This window comes from Phoenix dactylifera, chromosome 6 (assembly GCF_051530095.1).
Source record: "Phoenix dactylifera cultivar Ajwa chromosome 6, Ajwa_hap1_PhDact_Kaust_v1.1, whole genome shotgun sequence".
NCBI lineage: Eukaryota > Viridiplantae > Streptophyta > Magnoliopsida > Arecales > Arecaceae > Phoenix > Phoenix dactylifera.
The window spans coordinates 38,589,469-38,612,168 of record NC_143195.1 but is presented as its reverse complement, the minus strand read 5'-3'; the positions used below and the strand labels follow the sequence as shown (position 1 = coordinate 38,612,168).

Genomic DNA, 22,700 nt, shown 5'->3' with positions numbered 1-22,700 from the left:
TTTAATATATTTTTAATATAAAATCAAGTTAGATCAATGATCGAGATTCTTAGCCAAATCAATCTCATGCATCCTTATTTAGAATCAAAATGTATACTTTTAATTAAAATTTTTATTTTGTGTTAGCTAATCGCATCTTCGAAGAGTTTTTTTGAGTTATTGGTAAGAAAAATATAAACAAGCTACAAACTGATAATTGGCAATTAATCATAAATATAGGATAAAATATTTTTTTAGTATTTCTTGAAAATACACTAAAATGATGCCACAAATTTTATGATAAAGATGGGCTGTAAACTAATATCCAGCAAATCATCATAAATATGGGGTGAAGCATTATTTCCTAGTATTTTTGTAAAATACTATTAAAATAATATCATGAATTCTATGATAAAACGAGTTACAAACTATATCTTGGTATTTATTATAAATATGGGGCAAAGTGTCATTTCCCAGTATTTTTGTAAATATGCGTTTAAAATAGTGTCACAAATTCTATGATTTCTTGTAGCGGTGGCTCAAATATATGAATGGCATATACACATACGCACATACATTCATACACACACACACACATCTGTATATACATACACAAAATGTGAGCTAACCAGGATAAGTGAATAGAGAGCTTTCACATCTTGTTAAATTCCAATTTAAGAGAGCCCGTCCTCACCAAACGGCGAGGGAGAGTGGGTGGGGAAGCCTGTTATGGTGTAGACAGAAAATCAAAATGTACATAAAGGTGATATAAAATTATTAGAGAAGGCATTACAAGGTGATGTAGTTATTTTCCTATGCAGAAGTCAACTTAAAATGCTAATCTTAAAATACAATGCCTAACCAAAAAGAAAATAATCAGACTGCACTCCAAGGTTTTCTTATATCAAGAACCTTACCTAAAAAAGGGCAAAGCGTAGAAAAATCTTGCAGAGATGGAAAGTTAGAAGAAGCAAAAAGTTTTTGTTTATCTTTTTTTTTTTTAGGAAAAGAAGTTATTCTTTTTCTTCTGTTAGTTTATAAGACTTCAAACATTGCAAATGTATCTTTCAGAAATGATGCAATTCTTCGTGCTATAAATTTTTCCAACTAGTTGGTAACCTTTTAGGGATTCAAAAGTTGTAAAAGATTTTGATAATCACTATTAGAATATATATATATATATACACACACACACACACACCACAAAGCCGTCCATGCGCTTCCAAGACCAAGAGTTTAGCGAGGGCTTGGATCGATGGGGCTGCCTCCAATGCCATGCATAGGTCCAGGAACATGGTCAGCGGCGAACTCGGATCTGGTTGCCGATCTGGCAACCGGCCGCAACCACAAAGAAGAGAGATCGTGAGAGGAAAAGAAGAAGGAGAGTTCGATCGGATCAGCATGCACTAAATCGTTCGCCGCCGCGCGCGCTGTTGAACCGGGATTTAGCAGGACATGAGAGGTAGAAGTCCGTTTGCTTACGCATCGGCAAGCGGGGTGCTCGGGTGGGCTAGTAGTATACGGTGTTACTCGCACACCCGAATTACCACACTCAAATATTCTTGTCTACAGGTACAGGTGGAGACAGCAGCTGCGACGAGTAAGGAGAAGAGGTCCATGCATGCATATCTCCGGTAGGGGGCCCGGCCCCGACGTCACTCAAACCTAAAGGCCAATTCTTCAACTGCCACTTGCGGGGAACAACATCACATGCTGCATGCACGTACGTACGCCGCATAAATAAACTGTAATAGCAGCTCTGATCTTTTCTTTTCTTTTCTTTATTTAATTGCACAAGCCCTGCTTGCTTGATCGCAGATAAAGCACGTTGCGGCTACAGAGGAGGAGGTGGCTTAATTGGTTGGTTGGTTTGGTTGAATCCAGGCATCCAGTCACCCTGATTCAATGATTCCCCACTTTCTCCGCCTTTCACTGAGGTTGAATCGTTGACTGCATCTCCCTAATTCTCATTGGGGTGGGGCAGGACATTCTTTCCCCCTCCAGCAGGCCGTAGGGTTTGGGTCATAAATAAGTTTTAACTACATCTCTCTCACATATCCTTCCCCACTCGCATCAAATCTGATCAACACCCAGCAGCTTTACCAACTTAAATAGATGGCGCCGTCAATGGTTCTTCTTTTTTGCCTTCTCTCTTTTCTTTCTTAATTTAGCCGGATCCATGTTTTTAGTCCGCGCATCTTCCATCAGCCCCGTCTTACTTAATTGGTCGCCATTGTAAACAGGATTTTTCTCTTTTGTTTGGTTGAATTGATTTTTCTAGCTCTCTACAAACAAATCTTGCTGTGTCTATATATCTGTGATGAAAGAGACATCAAAGATGCATATCAAGAAGAAAAGATTCCATTAACTCGATCTTAAAAGTGCATGCCAAGGATTCTCTCTCTTCCTTTCTTCCTTTCTTCCTTTCTTTCTTTCTTTTTTTGATTAAAGGCCAATGATTCCATTAACTCTTAAGAGTGCTACAATTACATAAATGATGATTGATTGATAGGAAAGAAGTAATATTTTTGATTCCCCCAGGAATTACGAATGACTACCCCCACGGGCCATGCAACGGCAAGAGAGGTGTTTCCTGTTTACCGAAAGAAGTAAGAAAAATAATAAAAAGGGGCGGGGAGGTTGCATCCCTATTATATATATATAATAATAGAGTGATATAGTTTGGGAACATTATTGGGAGTAGGTAGGTAGGTGGGTGGCTTCACATGGATGGAAGGAAAAGCTTCTCCATCATGGCATGAAGAGGGGTGGGGGCTTTGCCTCCGAGGGAGATAGGCGAAGGCATGCAGTCGAGATGCGTCGCCATTATCGGGCACATGCCACGAACTATTTGACTCCGCTTCGGCGCCCATCCAACAACCACGTCCACCACCCCAATCATACGCGAGAGGACGAGACAAAGGCATCCCTGTCCTCCTCCCAACTGCTATAACTCTGTCTCCGTCCACTCCACAACGACCCTAATGATGAGAGAGAGAGAGAGCGCGCGCTTAGCGACCGCCAGTTAATTTCAGTATCTTAGGTCCATGGTGGACCCAGTCTACCTAATAATTTCTCTTGCAAATAGGTAGCATAGTGGAATATGACTGATAATTTCAGCATCCTACTCCAGAGATTATAGCTATTATTGACATAACATATTTCAAAATTTCACAAAGTAGTTGGGTTCCTTGCAAGACTTATAAGGTCCCAATCCAGACTTAATGACATCAAGATATCCTAGCTGCAAACATTCTACATGTTCTTCATAGTTTGGAGGCCCCATGAGAGAACAAAGAACAGAGACACACTATCAAACTGATTGTCTCCCTACAACCTAACAATCTTCCCTTCTAATATAAATGTGAATAATCACTTATGTAAGTTAAGCCTAACCAAACTAAAAACTTTCTACATATGAAATATAATTGCTTCAGTTTTATTTAGCTCTACGAGCTGAAAGGTATGGAGTTAGGCCAAGGCCGACACCGGTATTTTGCATTTAATTAAGACCCTATTAGTATCTGACCATGCCATGGCTGATAGATGAGATGAGATATCAAGTCTCTTCTCTTAGGAGTTCGAGCGTAATGAGGTGAGATGTTGATCATGGCTGGTAGATGTAAATTACATATCGAGACCAACTGAACTGAGCAACAGCACGCCAGGTGAATCTTCAACCCAGCTTATTTATACTTCTCTAGATCATATTCCAAGCTCATGTTTGTCTCAGTATGGTGAAGTGGCCCTATTTGGGGCCTATTTGGATAATTTAACAGGATAGGACCGAATTTTTTGCTGGATTCATGGCCTGGGCAGTCCATTTATTTTTTTTTTCTTGCTGTAAACCAACAAAATCATATGTTGTAATTCAAGCTGAAACTTTAATAGGCTCTTAGAACTTACAGATTTGGCGAGCCAATAGGCCCGATTTTTTTTTTTTTTTGGTACAACGGCAGCGCATGGATACAACCGACAAAATCAGAAAAAAAAAAAAGATAACACAGACGAGGCACAGACGCATAGTCGCCCTAGATGAATCTTCCAGAGTGGTGGGCCGCAAATGAGGACATCCAGTCGGCCGCACTGATCGCCTCCTTGAAGACATGTGTGGCCCACCAGAGACCATCTTCGTCTAAAAGTCTGTGAACAGCACGTAGCAGCAGGCTCGAACTCGCGTCGAGACCCCAGCCCCAGATCCACTCTATCACCGTGGTCGAGTCTCTCACACGCAGAATGCAGTCCACACTCAGCACCTACCTCGCATAGGTAACTCGCTCTCATGTAACCCTGAGCTCAGCGCAGACCATGGACGTGTCGAAGATCCGTTGGCCTCCTGCCGCAATTAGTCTAGCCTCGTGGTCCCTGATGATGAAGCCGACTCCTCCAACACACCCTCCCTCACTAACACTACCGTCGAAATTCACCTTGAGAAAGCCAGAGGATGGGGACTCCTAAGAGACCTGTACGGTCATGGACCCTACAGGCGCGAAAGGGAAATCCCAGATTTCTCCGATCATCCCAAACGGCGACGACATGGCGGTGCGGAAGATCTCCTCCACATGAAGAAGGGCCCTGTCCGCAATCGACCTCGAAAGTTCTCTGCTATCGTCAAAGACCCAAGCATTCCTATCTAGCTAGCAGTGGTAGGCTAGGTAGGCACCCTGATCCCCGGTCCCTCCAGGCCCGGCCTCCATATTGAAGTCTCCAGGAAGAGCAGGAAGTCCTCAGTCGACGACCATCCTAGCTGCGGATCGTGGGGGCCCCAAGCACACTCCCAGATCTGGGTGACCCTTGGGCATCCGAAAATGGCATGGAAGATAGACTCCTCCACCTCTGAGCACACCAGACACTTGGAGGGGACATGCATCCCTCGCCGAGCCAGCGTGCCTCTAGTGGGTAAGCACCCCCAAGCCACCTTTCAGACGAACAAGGCAACTCGTGGGTGGGTGCGCAGCCTTTATATCCAACTCTCCTCAATCTGTTTAGTCAGGATCCTCCCAACCACCCGGGCTAAGTCTCGAGCCCTCACCTCTGGCCTCCTCGTCATGCTCCACACCCTCCTATCTGCTGCCTCCACAGTGAGAATCAGTATAGATAGGATATGCTTGGTTAGCTGCTCTCCGAAGGCCTGTCGAACAAGATCCTCGTCCCCTACTTGTCCCCTCAGGTTGAACAAATCATGAACTCTGCGCCCCTCTAGACAACCAACATCAATCATGGTAGGCCAACTGTGGAGGGGAATCTCAAAGAATCAGTTGTCCTCCAAGACAGCAATACTCTGGCCATCCCCTAATCTTCCATCTGATCTCCGGTAGGACCACCGGGGCACGGGCACAAATCTGACTCCAAACAAAAGAGCTGCAACGACTAGTACGTAAGATCGTCATGTCAGCTGGATCCTCATACTTAGCCCGCATAAGAGCACCCAAAAGGTTGCTCGGCTCCGAGAGAAATCTGATTGCTACTTTGGTCACAAGAACCTTCCGTTGCTCAATCAAAGAGTGGATCCCCTCCCTCTGCTCCTGTAGAACATTCATGCAAGAATATCCAAACAGATCCTCAGTCAAAGACTAGGCACAAGTAGGGACCTGTCAAGAAAAATCACTAACTCGCATACCATAGGGGACATATATGTGAACCCTGTTTTTCGGGGCATAGCCAGTAGAGATACAGCTCAAATATAGCAAGCGTAAATGCATTCGACAAAGTCAAAAAAATAGTCGATCTCTAAGTTCTAAAGGACCAACAGCAGTAGAATTCTATCAACAATCAATAGTATGATGAGCCACATAAGATGCTAACCAGGGATGTTCCTCTCTCTAAATAGATGCTACTCAGTCAACAGGGATGTTCCTCTCTTTAAATAGATGCTACCCAGTTAACAGGGATGCTCCTCTCTGTGGATATACGAGATGCATTAAAACGAATCGGCTAATGAGACATCTGCCAAATCTTGAGAACTAGAGGGTAAAAATCTCACTGAGCTAGGGGCAACTTGTTGATCCTGTCAACCACCATCTGAGAATTATCTCCAAGCCATGTATGTCTTGCACATATATACAGAGTTATTGCATCGACGACCCCTTCGATCCCAAGCTCCCGTAAGTTCAGTCACATGAATGATTGTAGTGAAAGTTTTCTTCCTTCCTGCTGCGACCACATGGCGCGTATGGTATGCTGCTCTTCTACATGTTCCATTATCCACAACATTGCTATCAAAATTTATCTCAAGAATCTCTTCGTGTGGGAGTTTCCAAGTGAAGTTGATCGCCAAGGGGGGGATTTTCAGTACGGAAATCCCAATTTCCATGGCTCTTCTTTCTAATACACATGACGTTGTTTTTTTTTTTTTTTTTTTTGATAAAAACAATATTCATATAGCTCTTACGTGGGTACAGCATGCCAAGTCAGAAGAAATAAAATGATACACATAACGGTTTTTATTATCCAAAAAGTCCATTGCTTTTGTTTCTTAAAAAACAGCTTTCCTTATAGCAAACTTTAAATTTATTGTATTAGACACAGCTAGCAAATAAGACTTGAATCCAATTGTTGGCACCTCTTCCTTGATGACTTGATCTTGGAAGATGCCCCGTTTCACGAGTGTCAAATTTTTTTTTTTAAAAAAATATATTTATAAGTTAATTTATCTAGGAAGTAATATTAAATTAGGCAAGATAAAGGCTTGCAAGTTTGTTTAAGTAATTGATCAGAAATGTCGACGAGCTGGGGTCCAACCCAACCTTGGCCTCGACTTAAAAACCTTAGGGCTCGTTTAGTTCACGGGAAAAGAAGGGAAGAAAGTGTGGTCAATGGAAAGGTAATTAGATGCTTCTTGTTTGGTTGGAGTTTTCAAAAGAGAAATATGAGAAAGTTGTATTCCCATGGGAATATGATTTGCATATTTCATGGGGAGGTTTTTCCCATGAGAAACATAGGAAAGTTACTTTCCAATGAGACGGAAATCACTCCATCTTTATTTTTTCTTAAAAAAGCCCTTCAGCATTAAAGAGGCATTAAAGACCTAATTTTTATTAAGGATATAATAGGAATTACACATAACTTTCTCAGGAAAGTGGATGGTCAACCAAACATAAGCAGTCTGGAAATCTGTCACTTTTCCATAGTTAACCAAACATGCCAAAAGTACATTTCCAGGCATTCTCTTCCTAGGAATCTTCTTCTCAGGAATTATATTCTTAGGAGGAAAAATACTTTCCGCGAACCAAACAAGCCCTTAAGCTTAGCATAGGCTCATAGCTTGCACAAACATGTCAGGCCTCAATCCGGTCCAAGTCGGGCTTCCCTGTGCCAGGCTCAAATCAAATCCGTCCGGAATTTAAAATCTGAGCTTGGGCCAAACTCTTTTGAACTGCAATTTGTCAAGGCCCAGCCTAGTTCGAGGACCCTTTACTTCAGCTCAAGCGAGACATTTTGTGGGTTGGGCATTCAAGCCAATATGGGCTAGCTTTAACCACTCACCCTGTAGAAATTTGCAAATTTCTTGGCTTTTTGTGTGACAAGAAATTTTTAGCAAATAAGAGGAGCTTTGGACAAGCCATTTTTTAAGTCCGGCCTGGGTTACTTGGGATTTGGTGGCAGGATATGCAGGTTGGACATTTTGAGGACTGGATCTCGATGCGTTGACGGATTGAGCTCTCCAACCCCACCCCACCCACCCCACCCCCGCGTTTTTTTCCCCCTTTTTTTTTCTCTCTTCCTTTTTCATGTTATGTTTTCTCTTTTTATACTTATTTTGTTTCTAATCGTACATGTGGTTTTCTTTCCTATCATCGTACTCAAGAACATAAAGTATGATAAGTCCGCAAAGACAGACTCGCAAAAATACACGTGTTCGAGACAAAAGATAAAAAATATCTATACATACCACTCTTCAATTTACAAGCGATGGAGGAGGGTGGGAGGGAATTGAGGGCGGAGGCACCATTCTTTCCGTTGTGGCCAAAGAAGGCTCACAGGGACAAGGCCACGCCATGAACCTTGGTATCCGATCCCCAGGCATTATAACCGGCAAGCTTTCATCTTTTTCCTGCTTGTAATTCTACAAAAATATGGAATATGATAGTTAAAAGATAAGAAGAAATGTACAAGTCTGTTCTCATACTACTAAAAAAAAAAAGAGCAGATGTTTGCTCTCATAATCAAGAAATAAAAAAAGATTGAGAGAGAGAGAGAGAGAGAGAGAGAGAGAGAGAGAGAGAGAGAGAGAGAGAGAGGGAGAGAGGCATAATAAAACAAACAAGGACACGTCTCTCTTTTTCTGACTTGAACAACGTGATTCTAATCTTCGCCGGAAAAGAAAAAAAAAAATCATAGTGATTCTAATATTTACTGCAAGAAAGATTTACTTTATCCTAATTCTTAATAAAATATTATTTAGGCTAGATCTCGATTTCTAATCGTTTCTATCCAATTGGAATTAGATAAGAATATATGCATAGAGATTTATACTTGCAACTTCAACACACCAACATTAAATGGGACTAGCTGATGGAGGGCAAATCTTGGATGCGCGGCCATGCATTGAATTCTTGGTGCATAGCTGCTAATGTTCCTTTCTCCAGCATTTATGTTCAAGGATGGATGATTTCTAATTCTTAAATCATTTATGTTATGGAAGAGGTTGTCATTTGAAATTCATTAAGATATTTTTTTACTGTAGGAGTATTTTTTTTTTTTGGCCAAATGTTCAGTATGGCCTCTTTTGGATAGTCCTATGCATAGTTGATCACACGCCGAACCTCGGACCTAAATTCTATTTATTTTTAACCAGGCTTCCTGACAATCCTATTTAAAATTTGATTTTTTCTTTTTGTGTCCAAATCCGGCCCATGATCGGTTCACTTACACCTAGGAGACCATGTGTAGCGTATGACTAACCGTGTGGTTCAAAACACCTGGATCACTACTTTCGAACACCAAGCATGTACTGGAGAGGCCCGCTTTGGTATTATGCCTGCGGCCTTTTTTTTTTCCCTCTTTTTTCCATACTTTCCTCCTAATTTTTCTTTTGGCTAATCTTCAAAAATAGCAATTTTTGTTACCCTAGCATCCGCATGTTTATCAGAATTACGTTGTTGGCAGTTAAGGAAAATAAAAATATATGTTAATGAGCGCAATACAGGAAAGGTAACTGTTTAAGTTTTAAAATCAGCTGGCTGGCTTATACTCTGTATGAAGAAAAATTAGAATACAGGAGAAAATGTTAGACACACAATCTATGAAATAATACAAATATCAACAGCATTTGATATAGATTCTATCGTGAGTGGGTCACTATCGATTGATGAAGCACATTCAACTGGTTCATATGATATGGGCGCAATTTCTTCACCCCTCTCAATTCGAAGCTCTCAAAAGTCTTACAAAAAGTATAGAAAACCACAAATTTATATATATCGTAATTTTGAACTCATCGCACTATAATTCACATGAACATGAAAATGTTTGAATATATCAAGACAATTTGTCGCTTTACCAAGATAGGAGATCAGGGTATTTTTATTTTGTAAGTTATTAACTTTCAAAAATCTGAAGCGAGCAAGCAGCACATAAATATACTATTTTTAGATCATTATCATCATCGATAGACATCTAACCACTTTATCTCATGATATATCAATCTGTCAATCCTGCCTTCTTTGGTTTGGCCTTTGAGGAAAGGATCCATGTACTGGTAAGGGCTGCATAAAGCCCAGAGTAAAGCTAGAAAGGGTATTCCCCGGGGGGACAGGAAATCCTTGGCCCTTCGTCAAGGAAGATGAAGAAACAGGTTGGTTTTTCTCTAATATTTTACTTTGATATAGCAAGGAAGACGAGAGATTTAGCCGTTTGTTGCAAGAGTTCAATCTTAGCAACAGGAGATGGTGGGAACACTTAGACAAGGTGAGGTCTAATTGTATGTCCAAGACTAATAAGGAGGTACGTTCAGAGATAAATATAGATTTCTAGCTGATGAAGTTTGGCGATCAGAGGAAAATTAGGTTTTGGACGTTTAAGATGAGCTTAACAAATATCAAAGGTTGATAACCCTTATCAGCAAAAATTATTCGTATTGTAGTTCTAGTAGTTCAAGAAGGCACATCTGAGCCAAATATAGAAGAGTGGCAGGATTCTCTCCGTCCCCGGCCCGTTTGGAATCTGGGTCTGATGAAGTATAAGGTTTAGATAAAGAGAAATTAACTAAATCCAACAGGTCAAAAAATCTTGTCCTTCTTTATAGCCGTTTAGATATTCTATGTTGGTGCGGTAGGTAATATGGATCTTTTCCTTGATGCCATCAAAATGAAGGACTAGGGTCGTTTATCCACCATTGGATCATCCATGGGAAAAAAAAATCGGAGTGCTTTGAGATTTGTGCAAAACACCCTGGATCCCCAAATAAAAGGGTGACGCGTCAACTAAAAAATTGCTCTCCCTATCACAAAGAAAAGAGTCGCGTAGACCGGTGCAAGAGATCGATCACGATCAAGCCGTACGTTTTGCACAACCTAGCGAATTAATCTTCGGAAACCAAGGACGATTTTGGTTTAATATATATATATATATATATATATATATATATATATCTAACAGCTTCATGTCCTCTGAATTATATATCATCTGTGCCAGAATTCAACCTCAGTGTTACATCAATCATGTACTCAAACCCTTTTTTTTTTCCCCCGAGAACGAAAGCCTCCTGGACCATATGATATCGCAAGCAAAGAATTAAGCAGATTTGATGGCCAAGGCCAACTCTCTACAAAATTATCCAACGAAGTAAAAAGAGAGAGAGGGCTTCTACCGAAAAGGGAAAAAAAAACAGAAATCTCTCTCAAATATATTCGATCTAAAGAAAAATATTATTCTTAGGAAAAATAAAAATAAAAATAAAGAGAACGGAACCGGAGTGTATCTTTCGCGCGAAAGAAGTGTTGACTTTCCTTCGCGCGAAACCACCGTTGGATCGCCAGCTGCACAGATCTCAAAGCGCTCCGAACTCCGTCATCCATCCTCCGGCACAGCTCTCAAAGCGAACAGCGGATGATACAACGGTGGATTCGCGCGAAGGAAGGTGAATCCTTCCCTCGCGCGAAAGACACACCCCTGTCCAAAGGGGAAATGACGGTATATCCATGCTACTTGCTACCTGGAGTTTGGAGAGGAGCTTGGCAGGCGGGGATGGCATGGAGCTCGGAGCATGCTGATGGTGATGGTCATCGGCCGGCTGGACGGGATTCGAGGTGCGGCCGTGGCGGCGTCGGAGGGAGCGGAGCTTGTCCCAGTGGTAGCAGCAGGAGAAGACGCCGCTGAGGCAGAAGATGACGACGAGCAGCAGCGCCGTCCCCAGAGGGAACCCCAGCGTCGGCCTGGTGGACAAGTGTGCCGGCGGCGTCACCTCCCCGGCGTCCATTGTATCTATCCCCTTTAGCTCTTCGTTTCCTTGCTCGGTGTCCTGCTCTCATGAGTGGGGCTGCCGCTCGCAGCGACAAGAGCAATTGTTGGCTGGCTGGGAGGATGGGCGGGGATGAGGCATCGATGGATATTGGGGACAGGGGAGGGGGCGTGCAGGGTGAGCCTCTTTTTATCAGGGTGCAGGGCCAGAGAGAGATGGAGATGGTGTATCCTGTCCCCACCTGCAATGGCAGTGGAGGCGGCGGTGGCACTGACGCTGATGATGGTATGGTGGGGGCCATTTCTCTCTCTTTGCCCCGTCTTATTATTTTTTTTCTTTCTATTCTTCCATCAATCTTCCACTTCCACTATTATTATATCTTACATCAAAAAAAAAATAGTATATTTTGTTTGCTGCCTTCTTCTTTCCCCGGTGTAACGGTTCGTGGCATGGCGCGTCAGTGTTGCTCTCGCTATGGAAAGGCCCACGAGTACGTGTCTGCGTTTCTCGGGTAGACTGACCGGGGTTCGGGTCGAATCATGCAGCCCCTGCCCGACTGCCCAATATACGACTGCCGGCAGCGGAGTGCAAGTGATTGGGAGCCGAATGTAGAGGAGAAACGTAAAGGAAAGGAAAATAAAAAAAAAAAAGTTAATTATTTGATGTTAAAGCTGGAAAAAAAAAAAGAAAAAAAGAAAAGAACGGAGCCTAACTCGATCGTCCTATGTAAACAGCATAGACTTTAGCTGGCGTAGACGTAAACAGCAGCCTAACTCGATCGTCCTATGTAGCCACTGCTTTCACACTTGGATCCTTCCCCTAGGCTGGAGAGTGGTTCGGTTGGCATGCAATCTAATATCATCCAGGTGCAATGGGCGGGTTGCAGTCCATTTATCAGTCAAACGACAGCCACATCTGCAAACATCTACTGCAGCAAAAGTGTATTATTAATGGAAATATTCCTCCAGCGATCCATATATCATGAGAAATTAAAAAAAAAATGATCGATGGAGGTTCTTCCGCTGTCACAGGCTCCTCGTTGTTCACCGGCCTCACGTGCGGTAGCTTTCTAGATCTCTCCTCCGGCACCCGCCATGGACGGGAGGATGATTGATGACGGGATAGCCTTTTGAAGAAGAGCCCACCGGACGGACGTGAGGAGGTGATGCGCGACTACTGCTATCCTATCAGGCCTCAGCAAAGAAGGAGCCACAGGATGAGGATTCAAGCAAAGCTTCGTGGGATGATGAGTTAAAGCGCGGAAATGTCCTAATTAAGTTTCTGTCTTACAAGTTTGATTCATGTTGATCTTCCAAAAACTATGGATAAGGCCATGCATGGTGCATATCATGTCTGAACCACCACTTGACCTCGGTACATGATATATCCACACATTTCGGTCCGAGAGAATATGAAAAGCCTAAAATAAATTAAAATAATTTCATCTTTAACAAGTAACAAAAGTTATTCAATTAGAAATTCAGCTATTTAATTCATATCATTAACGGTCTAACCATTCCTTTTCTCAACGGTCATCCCAAATCATAACCAAATGCCAAGTATCCCGTAACTTTGAGAAGAAAAATGAGAGTGCAGTATGAGCAAATCCCTCCAAACATGCACCAACAAATAATTTAAGGATAGAAACTAAAAAATAATCAATACCAAAATAAATGCAAATATCATAGAATCATATGCCAACTAATATATATATATAATAAGAAAAATATTGAGCACCTTAACCTCGAACCAACCAACCTCGACAACCTCTGCGTCGACCGAGGAGAGCACCTAGAGCGCCGACTGAGGAGCCAAGTGACCAAAGTAAATTACTCCGCCTCTGACCAAGGAGCCTATTTGACAATCCTAATAACCGACAGCTCTGGCAGCCCGCAATTGTGGCGATACTGCAATCTGCATCTGGCCAGCGCTGCAAGCCGCCCACGCCAACTGACTCCACGCTGCGACTGTACTATCGACTGTTACCTGATCATCATACACGCCACATCAGCCCAAGTAATGACAAATCCAACTCTCCGATATAAAGGAACAACCCGAGAGACCTCAGGTATATAGGCCATATTACTCACGGAGAACAAAAATCTACTGAACTCTCTTCCTTCCATACTATTGCCTCTCTGCCGGAACAATCTAAGCCTCCATTCCAGCAGGGACTCCGTCCAGAGCCTCTCATCTGTTCGCCTTGTGGAGTTTTCACCGTAGTAGGATGCCGATCTTAATAGGAGAATCGAGAAAATGGGTCGGCAAATCTAAGCCCTCAAAGGACAGACTCCAAGGGCCAATGACGATTCACCTCGGAGCCCCCTTCTTCCGACGGATCATGAAGGAACCAACCCCAACTCGGTTCAAGGTGCCTCAACTAGAGCTGTATGGTTGCACCATCGATCTCCTTAATCACTTGGAGAGCATCAAGGATCTCATGATACTGCACGGAGCCATTGACGTCGTGCTTTACAAGGCATTTTCTGCCACATTTTGCAAGGTGGCTAAATTCTGGTTCTCTGGGCGTCAGCCCCAATTCATTCGTTCCTTTGAGTAGCTCGTCCGTCTCTTTGTAGCACACTTCATCTTCAGCTAGAGACTGCACCGCGATTCGGACGCGCTGCTCGACATCAAGCAACGAGAGAAAAAGTCTCTCATGGACTATGCCGTCCGCTTCAATGCAATGACATTGGAGGTCTGTGACCTAAGATCAGCGGTCATGATGTCGACAACGAAGAGCGGTCTATGACCATCGCGTTTCCTTTTCTCCTTGGATATGTGCATCCCCACCGACTTCACCGAGATACTGGGGCGAGCAGACAAGTATACCAACACGGAGGAGGCTATGGCCTCTCATCATGAGTCTGCTAAAAGGAGACCTCTCCGAGGAGGCAAAGGGGGTGCGAAGAGCAAAGAGAGCCGAAAGGTGTCTCGCGACAACCTAAGAGCCATTCTTAAAAGTTTGAAAGGTACGCCCCTCTCACCGCTCCGAGGAGCCAAATTTTTATGGAGATCAAAGGCTAAGGCTATGTGTGCCTCCACGTCAGACGAAGGGCCTAGCAACCAAGAGAGACCAAAAAAAGTATTGTCGTTTCCACCAAGATCGTAGCAACGATACTGAAGAGTGCAACCAGCTTAAGAATGAAATCGAGGCACTCATTTGACGCGAGCAGCTCAACTAGTACGTGTGTTTCGACAGGACCGAGGAGCGCCCGCTTCAACTTCCGATTCGCTGCTGTTGGAGCCAATTGACACTCGTATGATTCGAAAGTCATCAACACTATCATTAGCGATCTCGCCGAAGTCCCAAGCACCTCAAGAGTGCGAGCTTCGCTTGGGGAAGAATGAAGCATCCCGACCAGGAGAGCTCAGAAAGCTAAGCCCAAACTGAGAATGCCCATACTAGGTAACTAAAGCATGCACCACAAACATACATGCTACTGCACCTTGACGATGCTCTTATCCCACACCCTCCTCGTCTATTATCAGTAAGGCCCATTGTAGTTAGAATTTATTTTTAATAAAAATTTTCTTGTCGTGTTTGTGTTTCAGATCGGACAATTATGACAACCGTATTCGACTTAGGGCACTCCAGAGACGTTTGGGCCCCAATAAGAAAGACACCCCGAGGATGCCTGGGGCCTCCCAAAATCGAGCTCGCTCGAGATTTCTCTAAGAGCGAAACTCTAGAGATGAAAGGAGACACTCTGGGGACCGACCTAGGACCTTCTCAACCCAAACCCTCTCTGATGCCTCTGGAACCATAGTCTAGAGATGAAAGAAGACACCCCGGGCCAACCTGGAACCTTCTCAACTCGAGCCCTCTCGGATGCCTCTGGGACCATAGTTCAGAGATGAAAGGATACCCCAAGCCGACCTGAGACCTCCTCAACTCGAGCCCTCTTGGATGTCTCTGGGACCGTAGTCCAAAGATGAAAGGAGATAGCCTGGGGACCAACTTAGGACCTCCTCAATCCGAGCCCTCTCATATGCCTTTCGGACCGTAGTCCAGATAAGAAAAGAGACACCCTGGGCCGATCTAAGACCTCCTCAAGAATGAGCCCACTCAAAATTTCTCTCGGTCCATAGACTAGAGATGCCTCTAACACCTAGTCTAGAGATGAGAAGGCCAGCCCCCGCGCCAAAGGCTTATTATGCCAATCGACCTCTTCAGGTCGAAATGGCCCAAATAGGATATCGCCCCCCATGCCAAAGGTTTGGCATGCCAACCGACTTCTTCAGGTCGAAAATGGCCCATGCAGGAGACCGGCTCCTGCGTCGAATGCTTGGCATACCAACTGACCTCTTCATATTGAAAATGGCCCAAGCAAGAGACCGGCCCCTGGGTCGAAAGCTTGGTATATTGACCAACCTCTTCAGGTTGAAAATGGCCCAACCAAGAGATTGGCCCTCCTGCCGAAGGTTTGGCATGCCAATCGACCTCTTTAGATCGAAAACAGCCTAAGTAGAAAATCGGCCACCACACTAAAGATTTGGCATGCCAACCGACCTCTTCAGGTTGGGTCCTCCGACGCGATCCACAACATCAAGAACCAAGTCCAAAAAAAAAGGAGGGCATCCCCCTGGGATGACTCCTTTGCTCCCATCGGTGCCTATGCCGTTGCTGTCGCCGCCGCTAATCTCGTCGTGTTCACCGATGCCAACCGACCGAAGTGATACATTTTGGTATGTCCTTGAAATTCCATTGTTGTTTGTGCATTTGGTTAAAAAGGAGAATGTTTGCGGTTCCATTTTCCACCTGTTCTCGAAACGGCCAGATGGTCCAAATTGGTGTCACTTATCAAATCAACCTCATATTCCCGGGAGGATAGGGTGACGTGGAACGGACAACCCGGGGGGGGGGGGGGGGGGGGGTCAGAAAGAAAGCTTCGCGCACTAACTACTACTGCTGCTGATGCTGCCGTTCCCGGCCGGGTAGCCGTGCGGCTGAAGGACATCCCTTTATTGATACGGCTGCCATTAGCATGGATAACGGGAGCCGAACGAACCCAAAATTAAAGCAGTCCCTGGCCTCCCGGTCAAAAAGCTACCATCTAGCGCTGCCACTCCAATCTAGGACTCTCGTAGTTGCGCATTAAAACTGCACCCCATTTAACAGAGGCATGATTTTTAAATAACGGATATCATATCATATAATCGCAATGAGCTCCATCAAAACTGTTATCCATCATTTAGAATAATTATTGTTTATCTCATAAAGCGACGTTTTTAAGTTTTTGATGATAAAATAAATTTATTATCATAGCCATTGCGGCATTATTATAATAGAAAATCATAAACAGTACTAAAAAGAAGAAGAAGAAGAAAATTAGCCGTGTTCATCTTTCCTGCACTCTTCAATGAACATCTTCTACCGCAAAATCTTTTTTTTAAAAAAAATTAATGCAAAAATCTGAATTTCAAGGATTAAAATATTGTAAAAAATATGTAAATAAGAATAGCGATTATTTATTGTTGGGGGGAAAAATAGACCACCCCACACGTACAATTAAAGCGCGCCAAATCTGACAACAAGCCTGAGCTCACCATGCAGGCCGAGCTCATCATGCAAGCCGAGTTCAGAAGGCAGCCGAGCTCACCATGCAGGCCGAGCTCATCATGCAGGCCGAGCTCAGAAGATCGAGCCGAGCTCAGAAGACTGAGTCGAGCTCATCATCCAGGCTGCCGAGCTCAGAAGACTAAGGCCAGAAGGCCGAGCACAGCAGACCGAGCCGAGCTCAGAAGGCTGCCGAGCTCATCCAGGCTGCCGAGCTCAGAAGACTAAGGCCAGAAGGCCGAGCACAGCAGGCCGAGCCGAGCTCAGAAGGCCGAGCCGAGCTCATGCAAGCCGAGCTCATCCATGTTGCCGAGCTCAGAAGGCCGAGCACAGCAGGCCGAGACCAAAAGGCTGAGCTGACCTCAGAAGGCCGACCTCGTCGTCTATATGCTGCGGCCATCCCCTGCAGCAGCCTTACCGCACCATGTTTTACTTGCCGGCCATGCCACGACATATTAATTAGGAACCATACTCTGCTACGACTGTCAACGCCTCATCATTCCCAAGAATGTACTGCACTGCGCGCCTCAAGCAAACTCTGGCTGCACGCCATCTCCCATGATGGGAACGGGCCATCCACGGCAACTCATTACTTCCACGCCCACGTCCAATCGTGACGGTAACCCATTAATTCGTCCAGTCACATCACAGGTAACCCTGCCACTCTCCTTATAAAAGGGGAGCTTCTCCCTCTAAAAAGAGGAGGCTTCTTCCTCCCAAGGGAGGCTTCGGACTTGGAAATACAGTCCCTCTCCTTTTCCAAAATTAAGCCCCCCTCTGACTTAAGCATCGGAGGGCCGGCGCCGGAAACCCCGGCCACCGGCTTTTTGCAGGCCCCCCACGGAGGACGCCGCTCGCCGACGGATCACCGCCCGCCTCCTCCTCGGTTCGCGGCCGCCCCCGGGTCCAATTTTCAGCAACAGCCCCCCACGGAGGACGCCGCTCGCCGACGGATCGCCGCCCGCCAATGTTCGCCGGAGCTCCTCCTCCTCGGTTCGCGGCCGCCCCCGGGTCCAATTTCCAGCAACAGTTGGCGCTAGAGGAAGGGCCCGAGTTGCGGCCATGAAACTAAGGAGCAGAGGAGTCTTTAACGCCTCTCAGCATCATGCTCCAAGCCCCGGGCGCTCAGTCCAGAATTCACCACCAAGACCTCCGGCAGATCAAACTCCACAAGTCCAACCCGAGCACTTCGACGCGCTAGTGCAGCAAGTCCAAGCGCTAGCCATTGCAGCCCAAAGCCTGCAACAAGTAGAGGCTCCTCCTGTGCCGCCTCCACGGGTTCATGTTAAGCAGAGGAAGAAACTTTCTCCCGAGCCATCTCGAATCAGGCATGGCTCCCGCTACAACGACGTACGTGGGGGCAACTAGTGAGAAGTAGTAGCCCAAGTCTCACATCAACGAGTTGGAGGGAAAGAGAAATTACGGCTGAGGTCTGGAGAAGGAGAGTTATGTACTCCCTCCTCATGGGTGTAAGTCCTTACGACGGCGCTCGTGACGTTGCTCTCCTTCAGAGCGTCGCCATCACCGAAGCCCCGGCCGTGCACAGAGGGCTGCCGAGCTCATCCAGGCCGAGCTCATGCAGGCCGAGCCGAGCTCAGAAGTCCGAGCTCGTCATCCACATGCTGCAGCCACGACCTGCAGCAGTCTCGTCCAGGCCGAGCTCATGCAGGCCGAGCTCAGAAGGCCGAGACCAGAAGGCTGCTGAGCTCATAAGCCCGAGCTCAGAAGCCCGAGCGCAGAACACCCCTCTCAGACAATCGAGCCAAAGAAGGCCGATGCTGAGCCAAGTCCTGAGGGACTTCGAAGCTCGAGAGCCATCAAAATATCTCCAAAAGGTACAGGATGCCACTTTGGCTTCAAATAATTTCAATATTTCATCTATTTTCAGGTCGGAGAATCCAAAAAACGACCTACGGGTATCCCTATCTCCAACGTCGCCCCGCTCCGAATAAGGGCGCACGATCGCCAACAGAATCCATCTCCTGTATGTATCTCCAATGATGCCCCGACTAAGTTCGGGATGCCCCGAGTGTCGACAGTGCGTGCCCAGACCCCTCGACACTTCAGGAAGACGGGGTAGTACCTTCGCGGCCCTCCGTGGCGCTCAACACCAACAACGGGGTAGTACCTTCGCGGCCCCCCGTAGCGCCTCCTCGACTAAGGTCGAGATGCCCCGAGTGTCGACAGTGCGTGCCCAGACCCCTCGACACTTCGAGAAGACGGGGTAGTACCTTCGCGGCCCTCCGTGGCGCTCAACACCAACAACGGGGTAGTACCTTCGCGGCTCTCCGTAGCGCCTCCTCGACTAAGGTCGAGATGCCCCGAGTGTCGACAGTGCGTGCCCATACCCCTCGACACTTCAGGAAGACGGAGTAGTACCTTCGCGGCCCTCCATGGCGCTCAACACCAACAACGGGGTAGTACCTTCACGGCCCCCCGTAGCGCCTCCTCGACTAAGGTCGAGATGCCCCGAGTGTCGACAGTGCGTGCCCAGACCCCTCGACACTTCGGGAAGACGGGATAGTACCTTCGCGGCCCTCCGTGGCGCTCAACACCAACAACGGGGTAGTACCTTCGCGGCCCCCCGTAGCGCCTCCTCGACTAAGGTCGAGATGCCCCGAGTGTCGACAGTGCGTGCCCAGACCCCTCGACACTTCGGGAAGACGGGGTAGTACCTTCGCGGCCCTCCGTGGCGCTCAACACCAACAACGGGGTAGTACATTCGCGGCCCCCCGTAGCGCCTCCTCGACTAAGGTCGAGATGCCCCGAGTGTCGACAGTGCGTGCCCAGACCCCTCGACACTTCGGGAAGACGGAGTAGTACCTTCGCGGCCCTCCGTGGCGCTCAACACCAACAACGGGGTAGTACCTTCGCGGCCCCCCGTAGCGCCTCCTCGACTAAGGTCGAGATGCCCCGAGTGTCGACAGTGCGTGCCCAGACCCCTCGACACTTCGGAAAGACGGGGTAGTACCTTCGCGGCCCTCCGTGGCGCTCAACACCAACAACGGGGTAGTACCTTCGCGGCCCCCCGTAGCGCCTCCTCGACTAAGGTCGAGATGCCCCGACGAGTCGACAGTGAGCCCGAGCTCCCTCGACCTCGGGATGACGGGGTAGTAACTTCGCGGCCCCCCAAAACGTTCGTGATTGACAACAAAGCACCCCCAAAATGTTCGTGGATAACAACAAAACAACGCCCACACAGATCTCCAATGGCAACTATTTCTCCTATTGTGCCGGCGTCCCTAGAAAGCGGACCCCGAACAAAAGAGCATCCACAAAAGTTAGTCGAGAAGCAAAGCTGCCGACCTCGGCGTGAGACGCTCGACTCCGACAGTAAAAAAAGGGCTCACGGCCTGAATTTTTACCTTGTCAGCTGGGAGAAGTGCGACGCGGAAGATCTGTCGCGTCGTCTCGACGTTCTCGAGAGCTGAGTCGACCACAAGCCAAAGAAGGCTGCTGAGTCGACCTGAAGCACTTGACTCCAACTGCATGAGAGGTACACCCTACTTGGCACGCACATCTCCATATACATTTGGCTATATTACAGGATGATCGACGACTGGACTACTTCCTTCGTCCGAGCCAAAAAGCAGCTCGAACTCGGAAGTCGGGGGATAGTGTTGGGGGAAAAAATAGACCACCCCACACGTACAATTAAAGCGCGCCAAATCTGACAACAAGCCTGAGCTCACCATGCAGGCCGAGCTCATCATGCAAGCCGAGCTCAGAAGGCAGCCGAGCTCACCATGCAGGCCGAGCTCATCATGCAGGCCGAGCTCAGAAGATCGAGCCGAGCTCAGAAGACTGAGTCGAGCTCATCATCCAGGCTGCCGAGCTCAGAAGACTAAGGCCAGAAGGCCGAGCACAGCAGGCCGAGCCGAGCTCAGAAGGCTGCCGAGCTCATCCAGGCTGCCGAGCTCAGAAGACTAAGGCCAGAAGGCCGAGCACAGCAGGCCGAGCCGAGCTCAGAAGGCCGAGCCGAGCTCATGCAAGCCGAGCTCATTCATGTTGCCGAGCTCAGAAGGCCGAGCACAGCAGGCCGAGCACAGAAGGCCGAGCACAGCAGGCCGAGACCAAAAGGCTGAGCTGACCTCAGAAGGCCGACCTCGTCGTCTATATGCTGCGGCCATCCCCTGCAGCAGCCTTACCGCACCATGTTTTACTTGCCGGCCACGCCACGACATATTAATTAGGAACCATACTCTGCTACGACTGTCAACGCCTCATCATTCCCAAGAATGTACTGCACTGCGCGCCTCAAGCAAACTCTGGCTGCACGCCATCTCCCATGATGGGAACGGGCCATCCACGGCAACTCATTACTTCCACGCCCACGTCCAATCGTGACGGTAACCCATTAATTCGTCCAGTCACATCACAGGTAACCCTGCCACTCTCCTTATAAAAGGGGAGCTTCTCCCTCTAAAAAGAGGAGGCTTCTTCCTCCCAAGGGAGGCTTCGGACTTGGAAATACAGTCCCTCTCCTTCTCCAAAATTAAGCCCCTCTCTGACTTAAGCATCGGAGGGCCGGCGCCGGAAACCCCGGCCACCGGCTTTTTGCAGGCCCCCCACGGAGGACGCTGCTCGCCGACGGATCACCGCCCGCCTCCTCCTCGGTTCGCGGCCGCCCCCGGGTCCAATTTCCAGCAACAGCCCCCCACGGAGGACGCCGCTCACCGACGGATCGCCGCCCGCCAATGTTCGCCGGAGCTCCTCCTCCTCGGTTCGCGGCCGCCCCCGGGTCCAATTTCCAGCAACATTTATGTTTTAATGGACAATTATAACTCTAAAAAATGTATTATCGTAGCTGTCCATCATTAAAATGCAGTAGAAAGTCACCAAAATCATTAGAATGGCCGTCATGATAATTACAATTTATTATTTAAAACCTTGAGTACAGATAAATTATTTAAAGAAGGAAAAAAAGAATCACGAATTAAATAAATTTTAAATCAATACCGGAAGAATAGGATTTTTGTTTTTAATTGAAAAGGGGAGGTTTGGCCATCTAAAAGTTTATTGAAACTAAAATGCTGACAATGATAAAGCTGATAGGGGAAGAAGAGGAGAACGGGCAGGATTCCTGTTAGGAAAAGAAAAGAAGGTTTGAGAGCAAGACTTCATTCATTCACGTCTCTATCAACCAAACAGGCTGGTGTGATTGTACCTGTTGGAAGAAAAATGGATTGCCCCAAAATATGTGAACGCATATGATCACATATCTCGGTAACAAGCCTCCGTTGATTTAGAAACGAGCTGCATTATTTATGGCTTTCGTGGCGCCCGAAGTATCCAGTTCCGCAGTGCGAGGGGGATGTCTTCCTCTTTTTATTGACCGGCCCTGGCTCTGGGATACATCCCACAGTAGACCTGACTCTAAGAGCCTCGCTGCTGCTGCCCTCGCCTCGTAATAATAAATCGTTATAAAAAAGAAGACAGAGGAAAAAAAAAAAAGCAGCAGGAAGCCAGGTGTCATGAAGGATGATTATCCTCGTGCTAAGGTTGATATGTTACTAAAATATGCAAGATCATCGTTCGATACGATCGATATGTTAGTGGATCATGTGAACACCCAGTGCTGAACCAAACGAATATGTTACGCTTCAAACTTGTCATGATCGAAACATGCTTAAAGTCTTGTTCAAATCCAAAAAAAAAAAAAAAAATCATCCGCGCACCTTACTTTTTCCCTTGGAAACATATCCTAACACGTCCTTTTCTCTTGGTTAGGTAGCTGCGGCCCGCACGTAGAATTCGGTT

The 22,700-nt window shown here is 46.7% G+C and overlaps 1 protein-coding gene across 1 annotated transcript; it reads right to left on the bottom strand.

Annotated features, from left to right (window-relative positions):
- Positions 1-1,737: 1,737 nt before the first annotated feature.
- On the bottom strand, positions 1,738-11,628 carry LOC103703988 (hydroxyproline-rich glycoprotein family protein). The gene is made up of 3 exons (XM_088723343.2): positions 10,973-11,628; positions 7,871-8,044; positions 1,738-6,167 (listed from the first exon to the last, which is right to left on the bottom strand). The coding sequence occupies exons 1-2, from the start codon at positions 11,396-11,398 to the stop codon at positions 7,877-7,879; spliced, it is 594 nt and encodes a 197-aa protein (XP_088579469.1). The 5' UTR covers positions 11,399-11,628; the 3' UTR covers positions 1,738-6,167; positions 7,871-7,876.
- Positions 11,629-22,700: the final 11,072 nt, after the last annotated feature.

What these genes read in the sequence shown, in the direction of transcription:
- LOC103703988 (XM_088723343.2), bottom strand. Translation starts at nt 11,398, where the DNA reads ATGGACGCCGGGGAGGTGACGCCGCCGGCACACTTGTCCACCAGGCCG. An exon ending in TGACGGAGTTCGGAGCGCTT is followed by an intron (nt 8,045 to 10,972) that starts TGAGATCTGTGC and finishes ATATTTTTGTAG; the next exon opens with AATTACAAGCAGGAAAAAGA.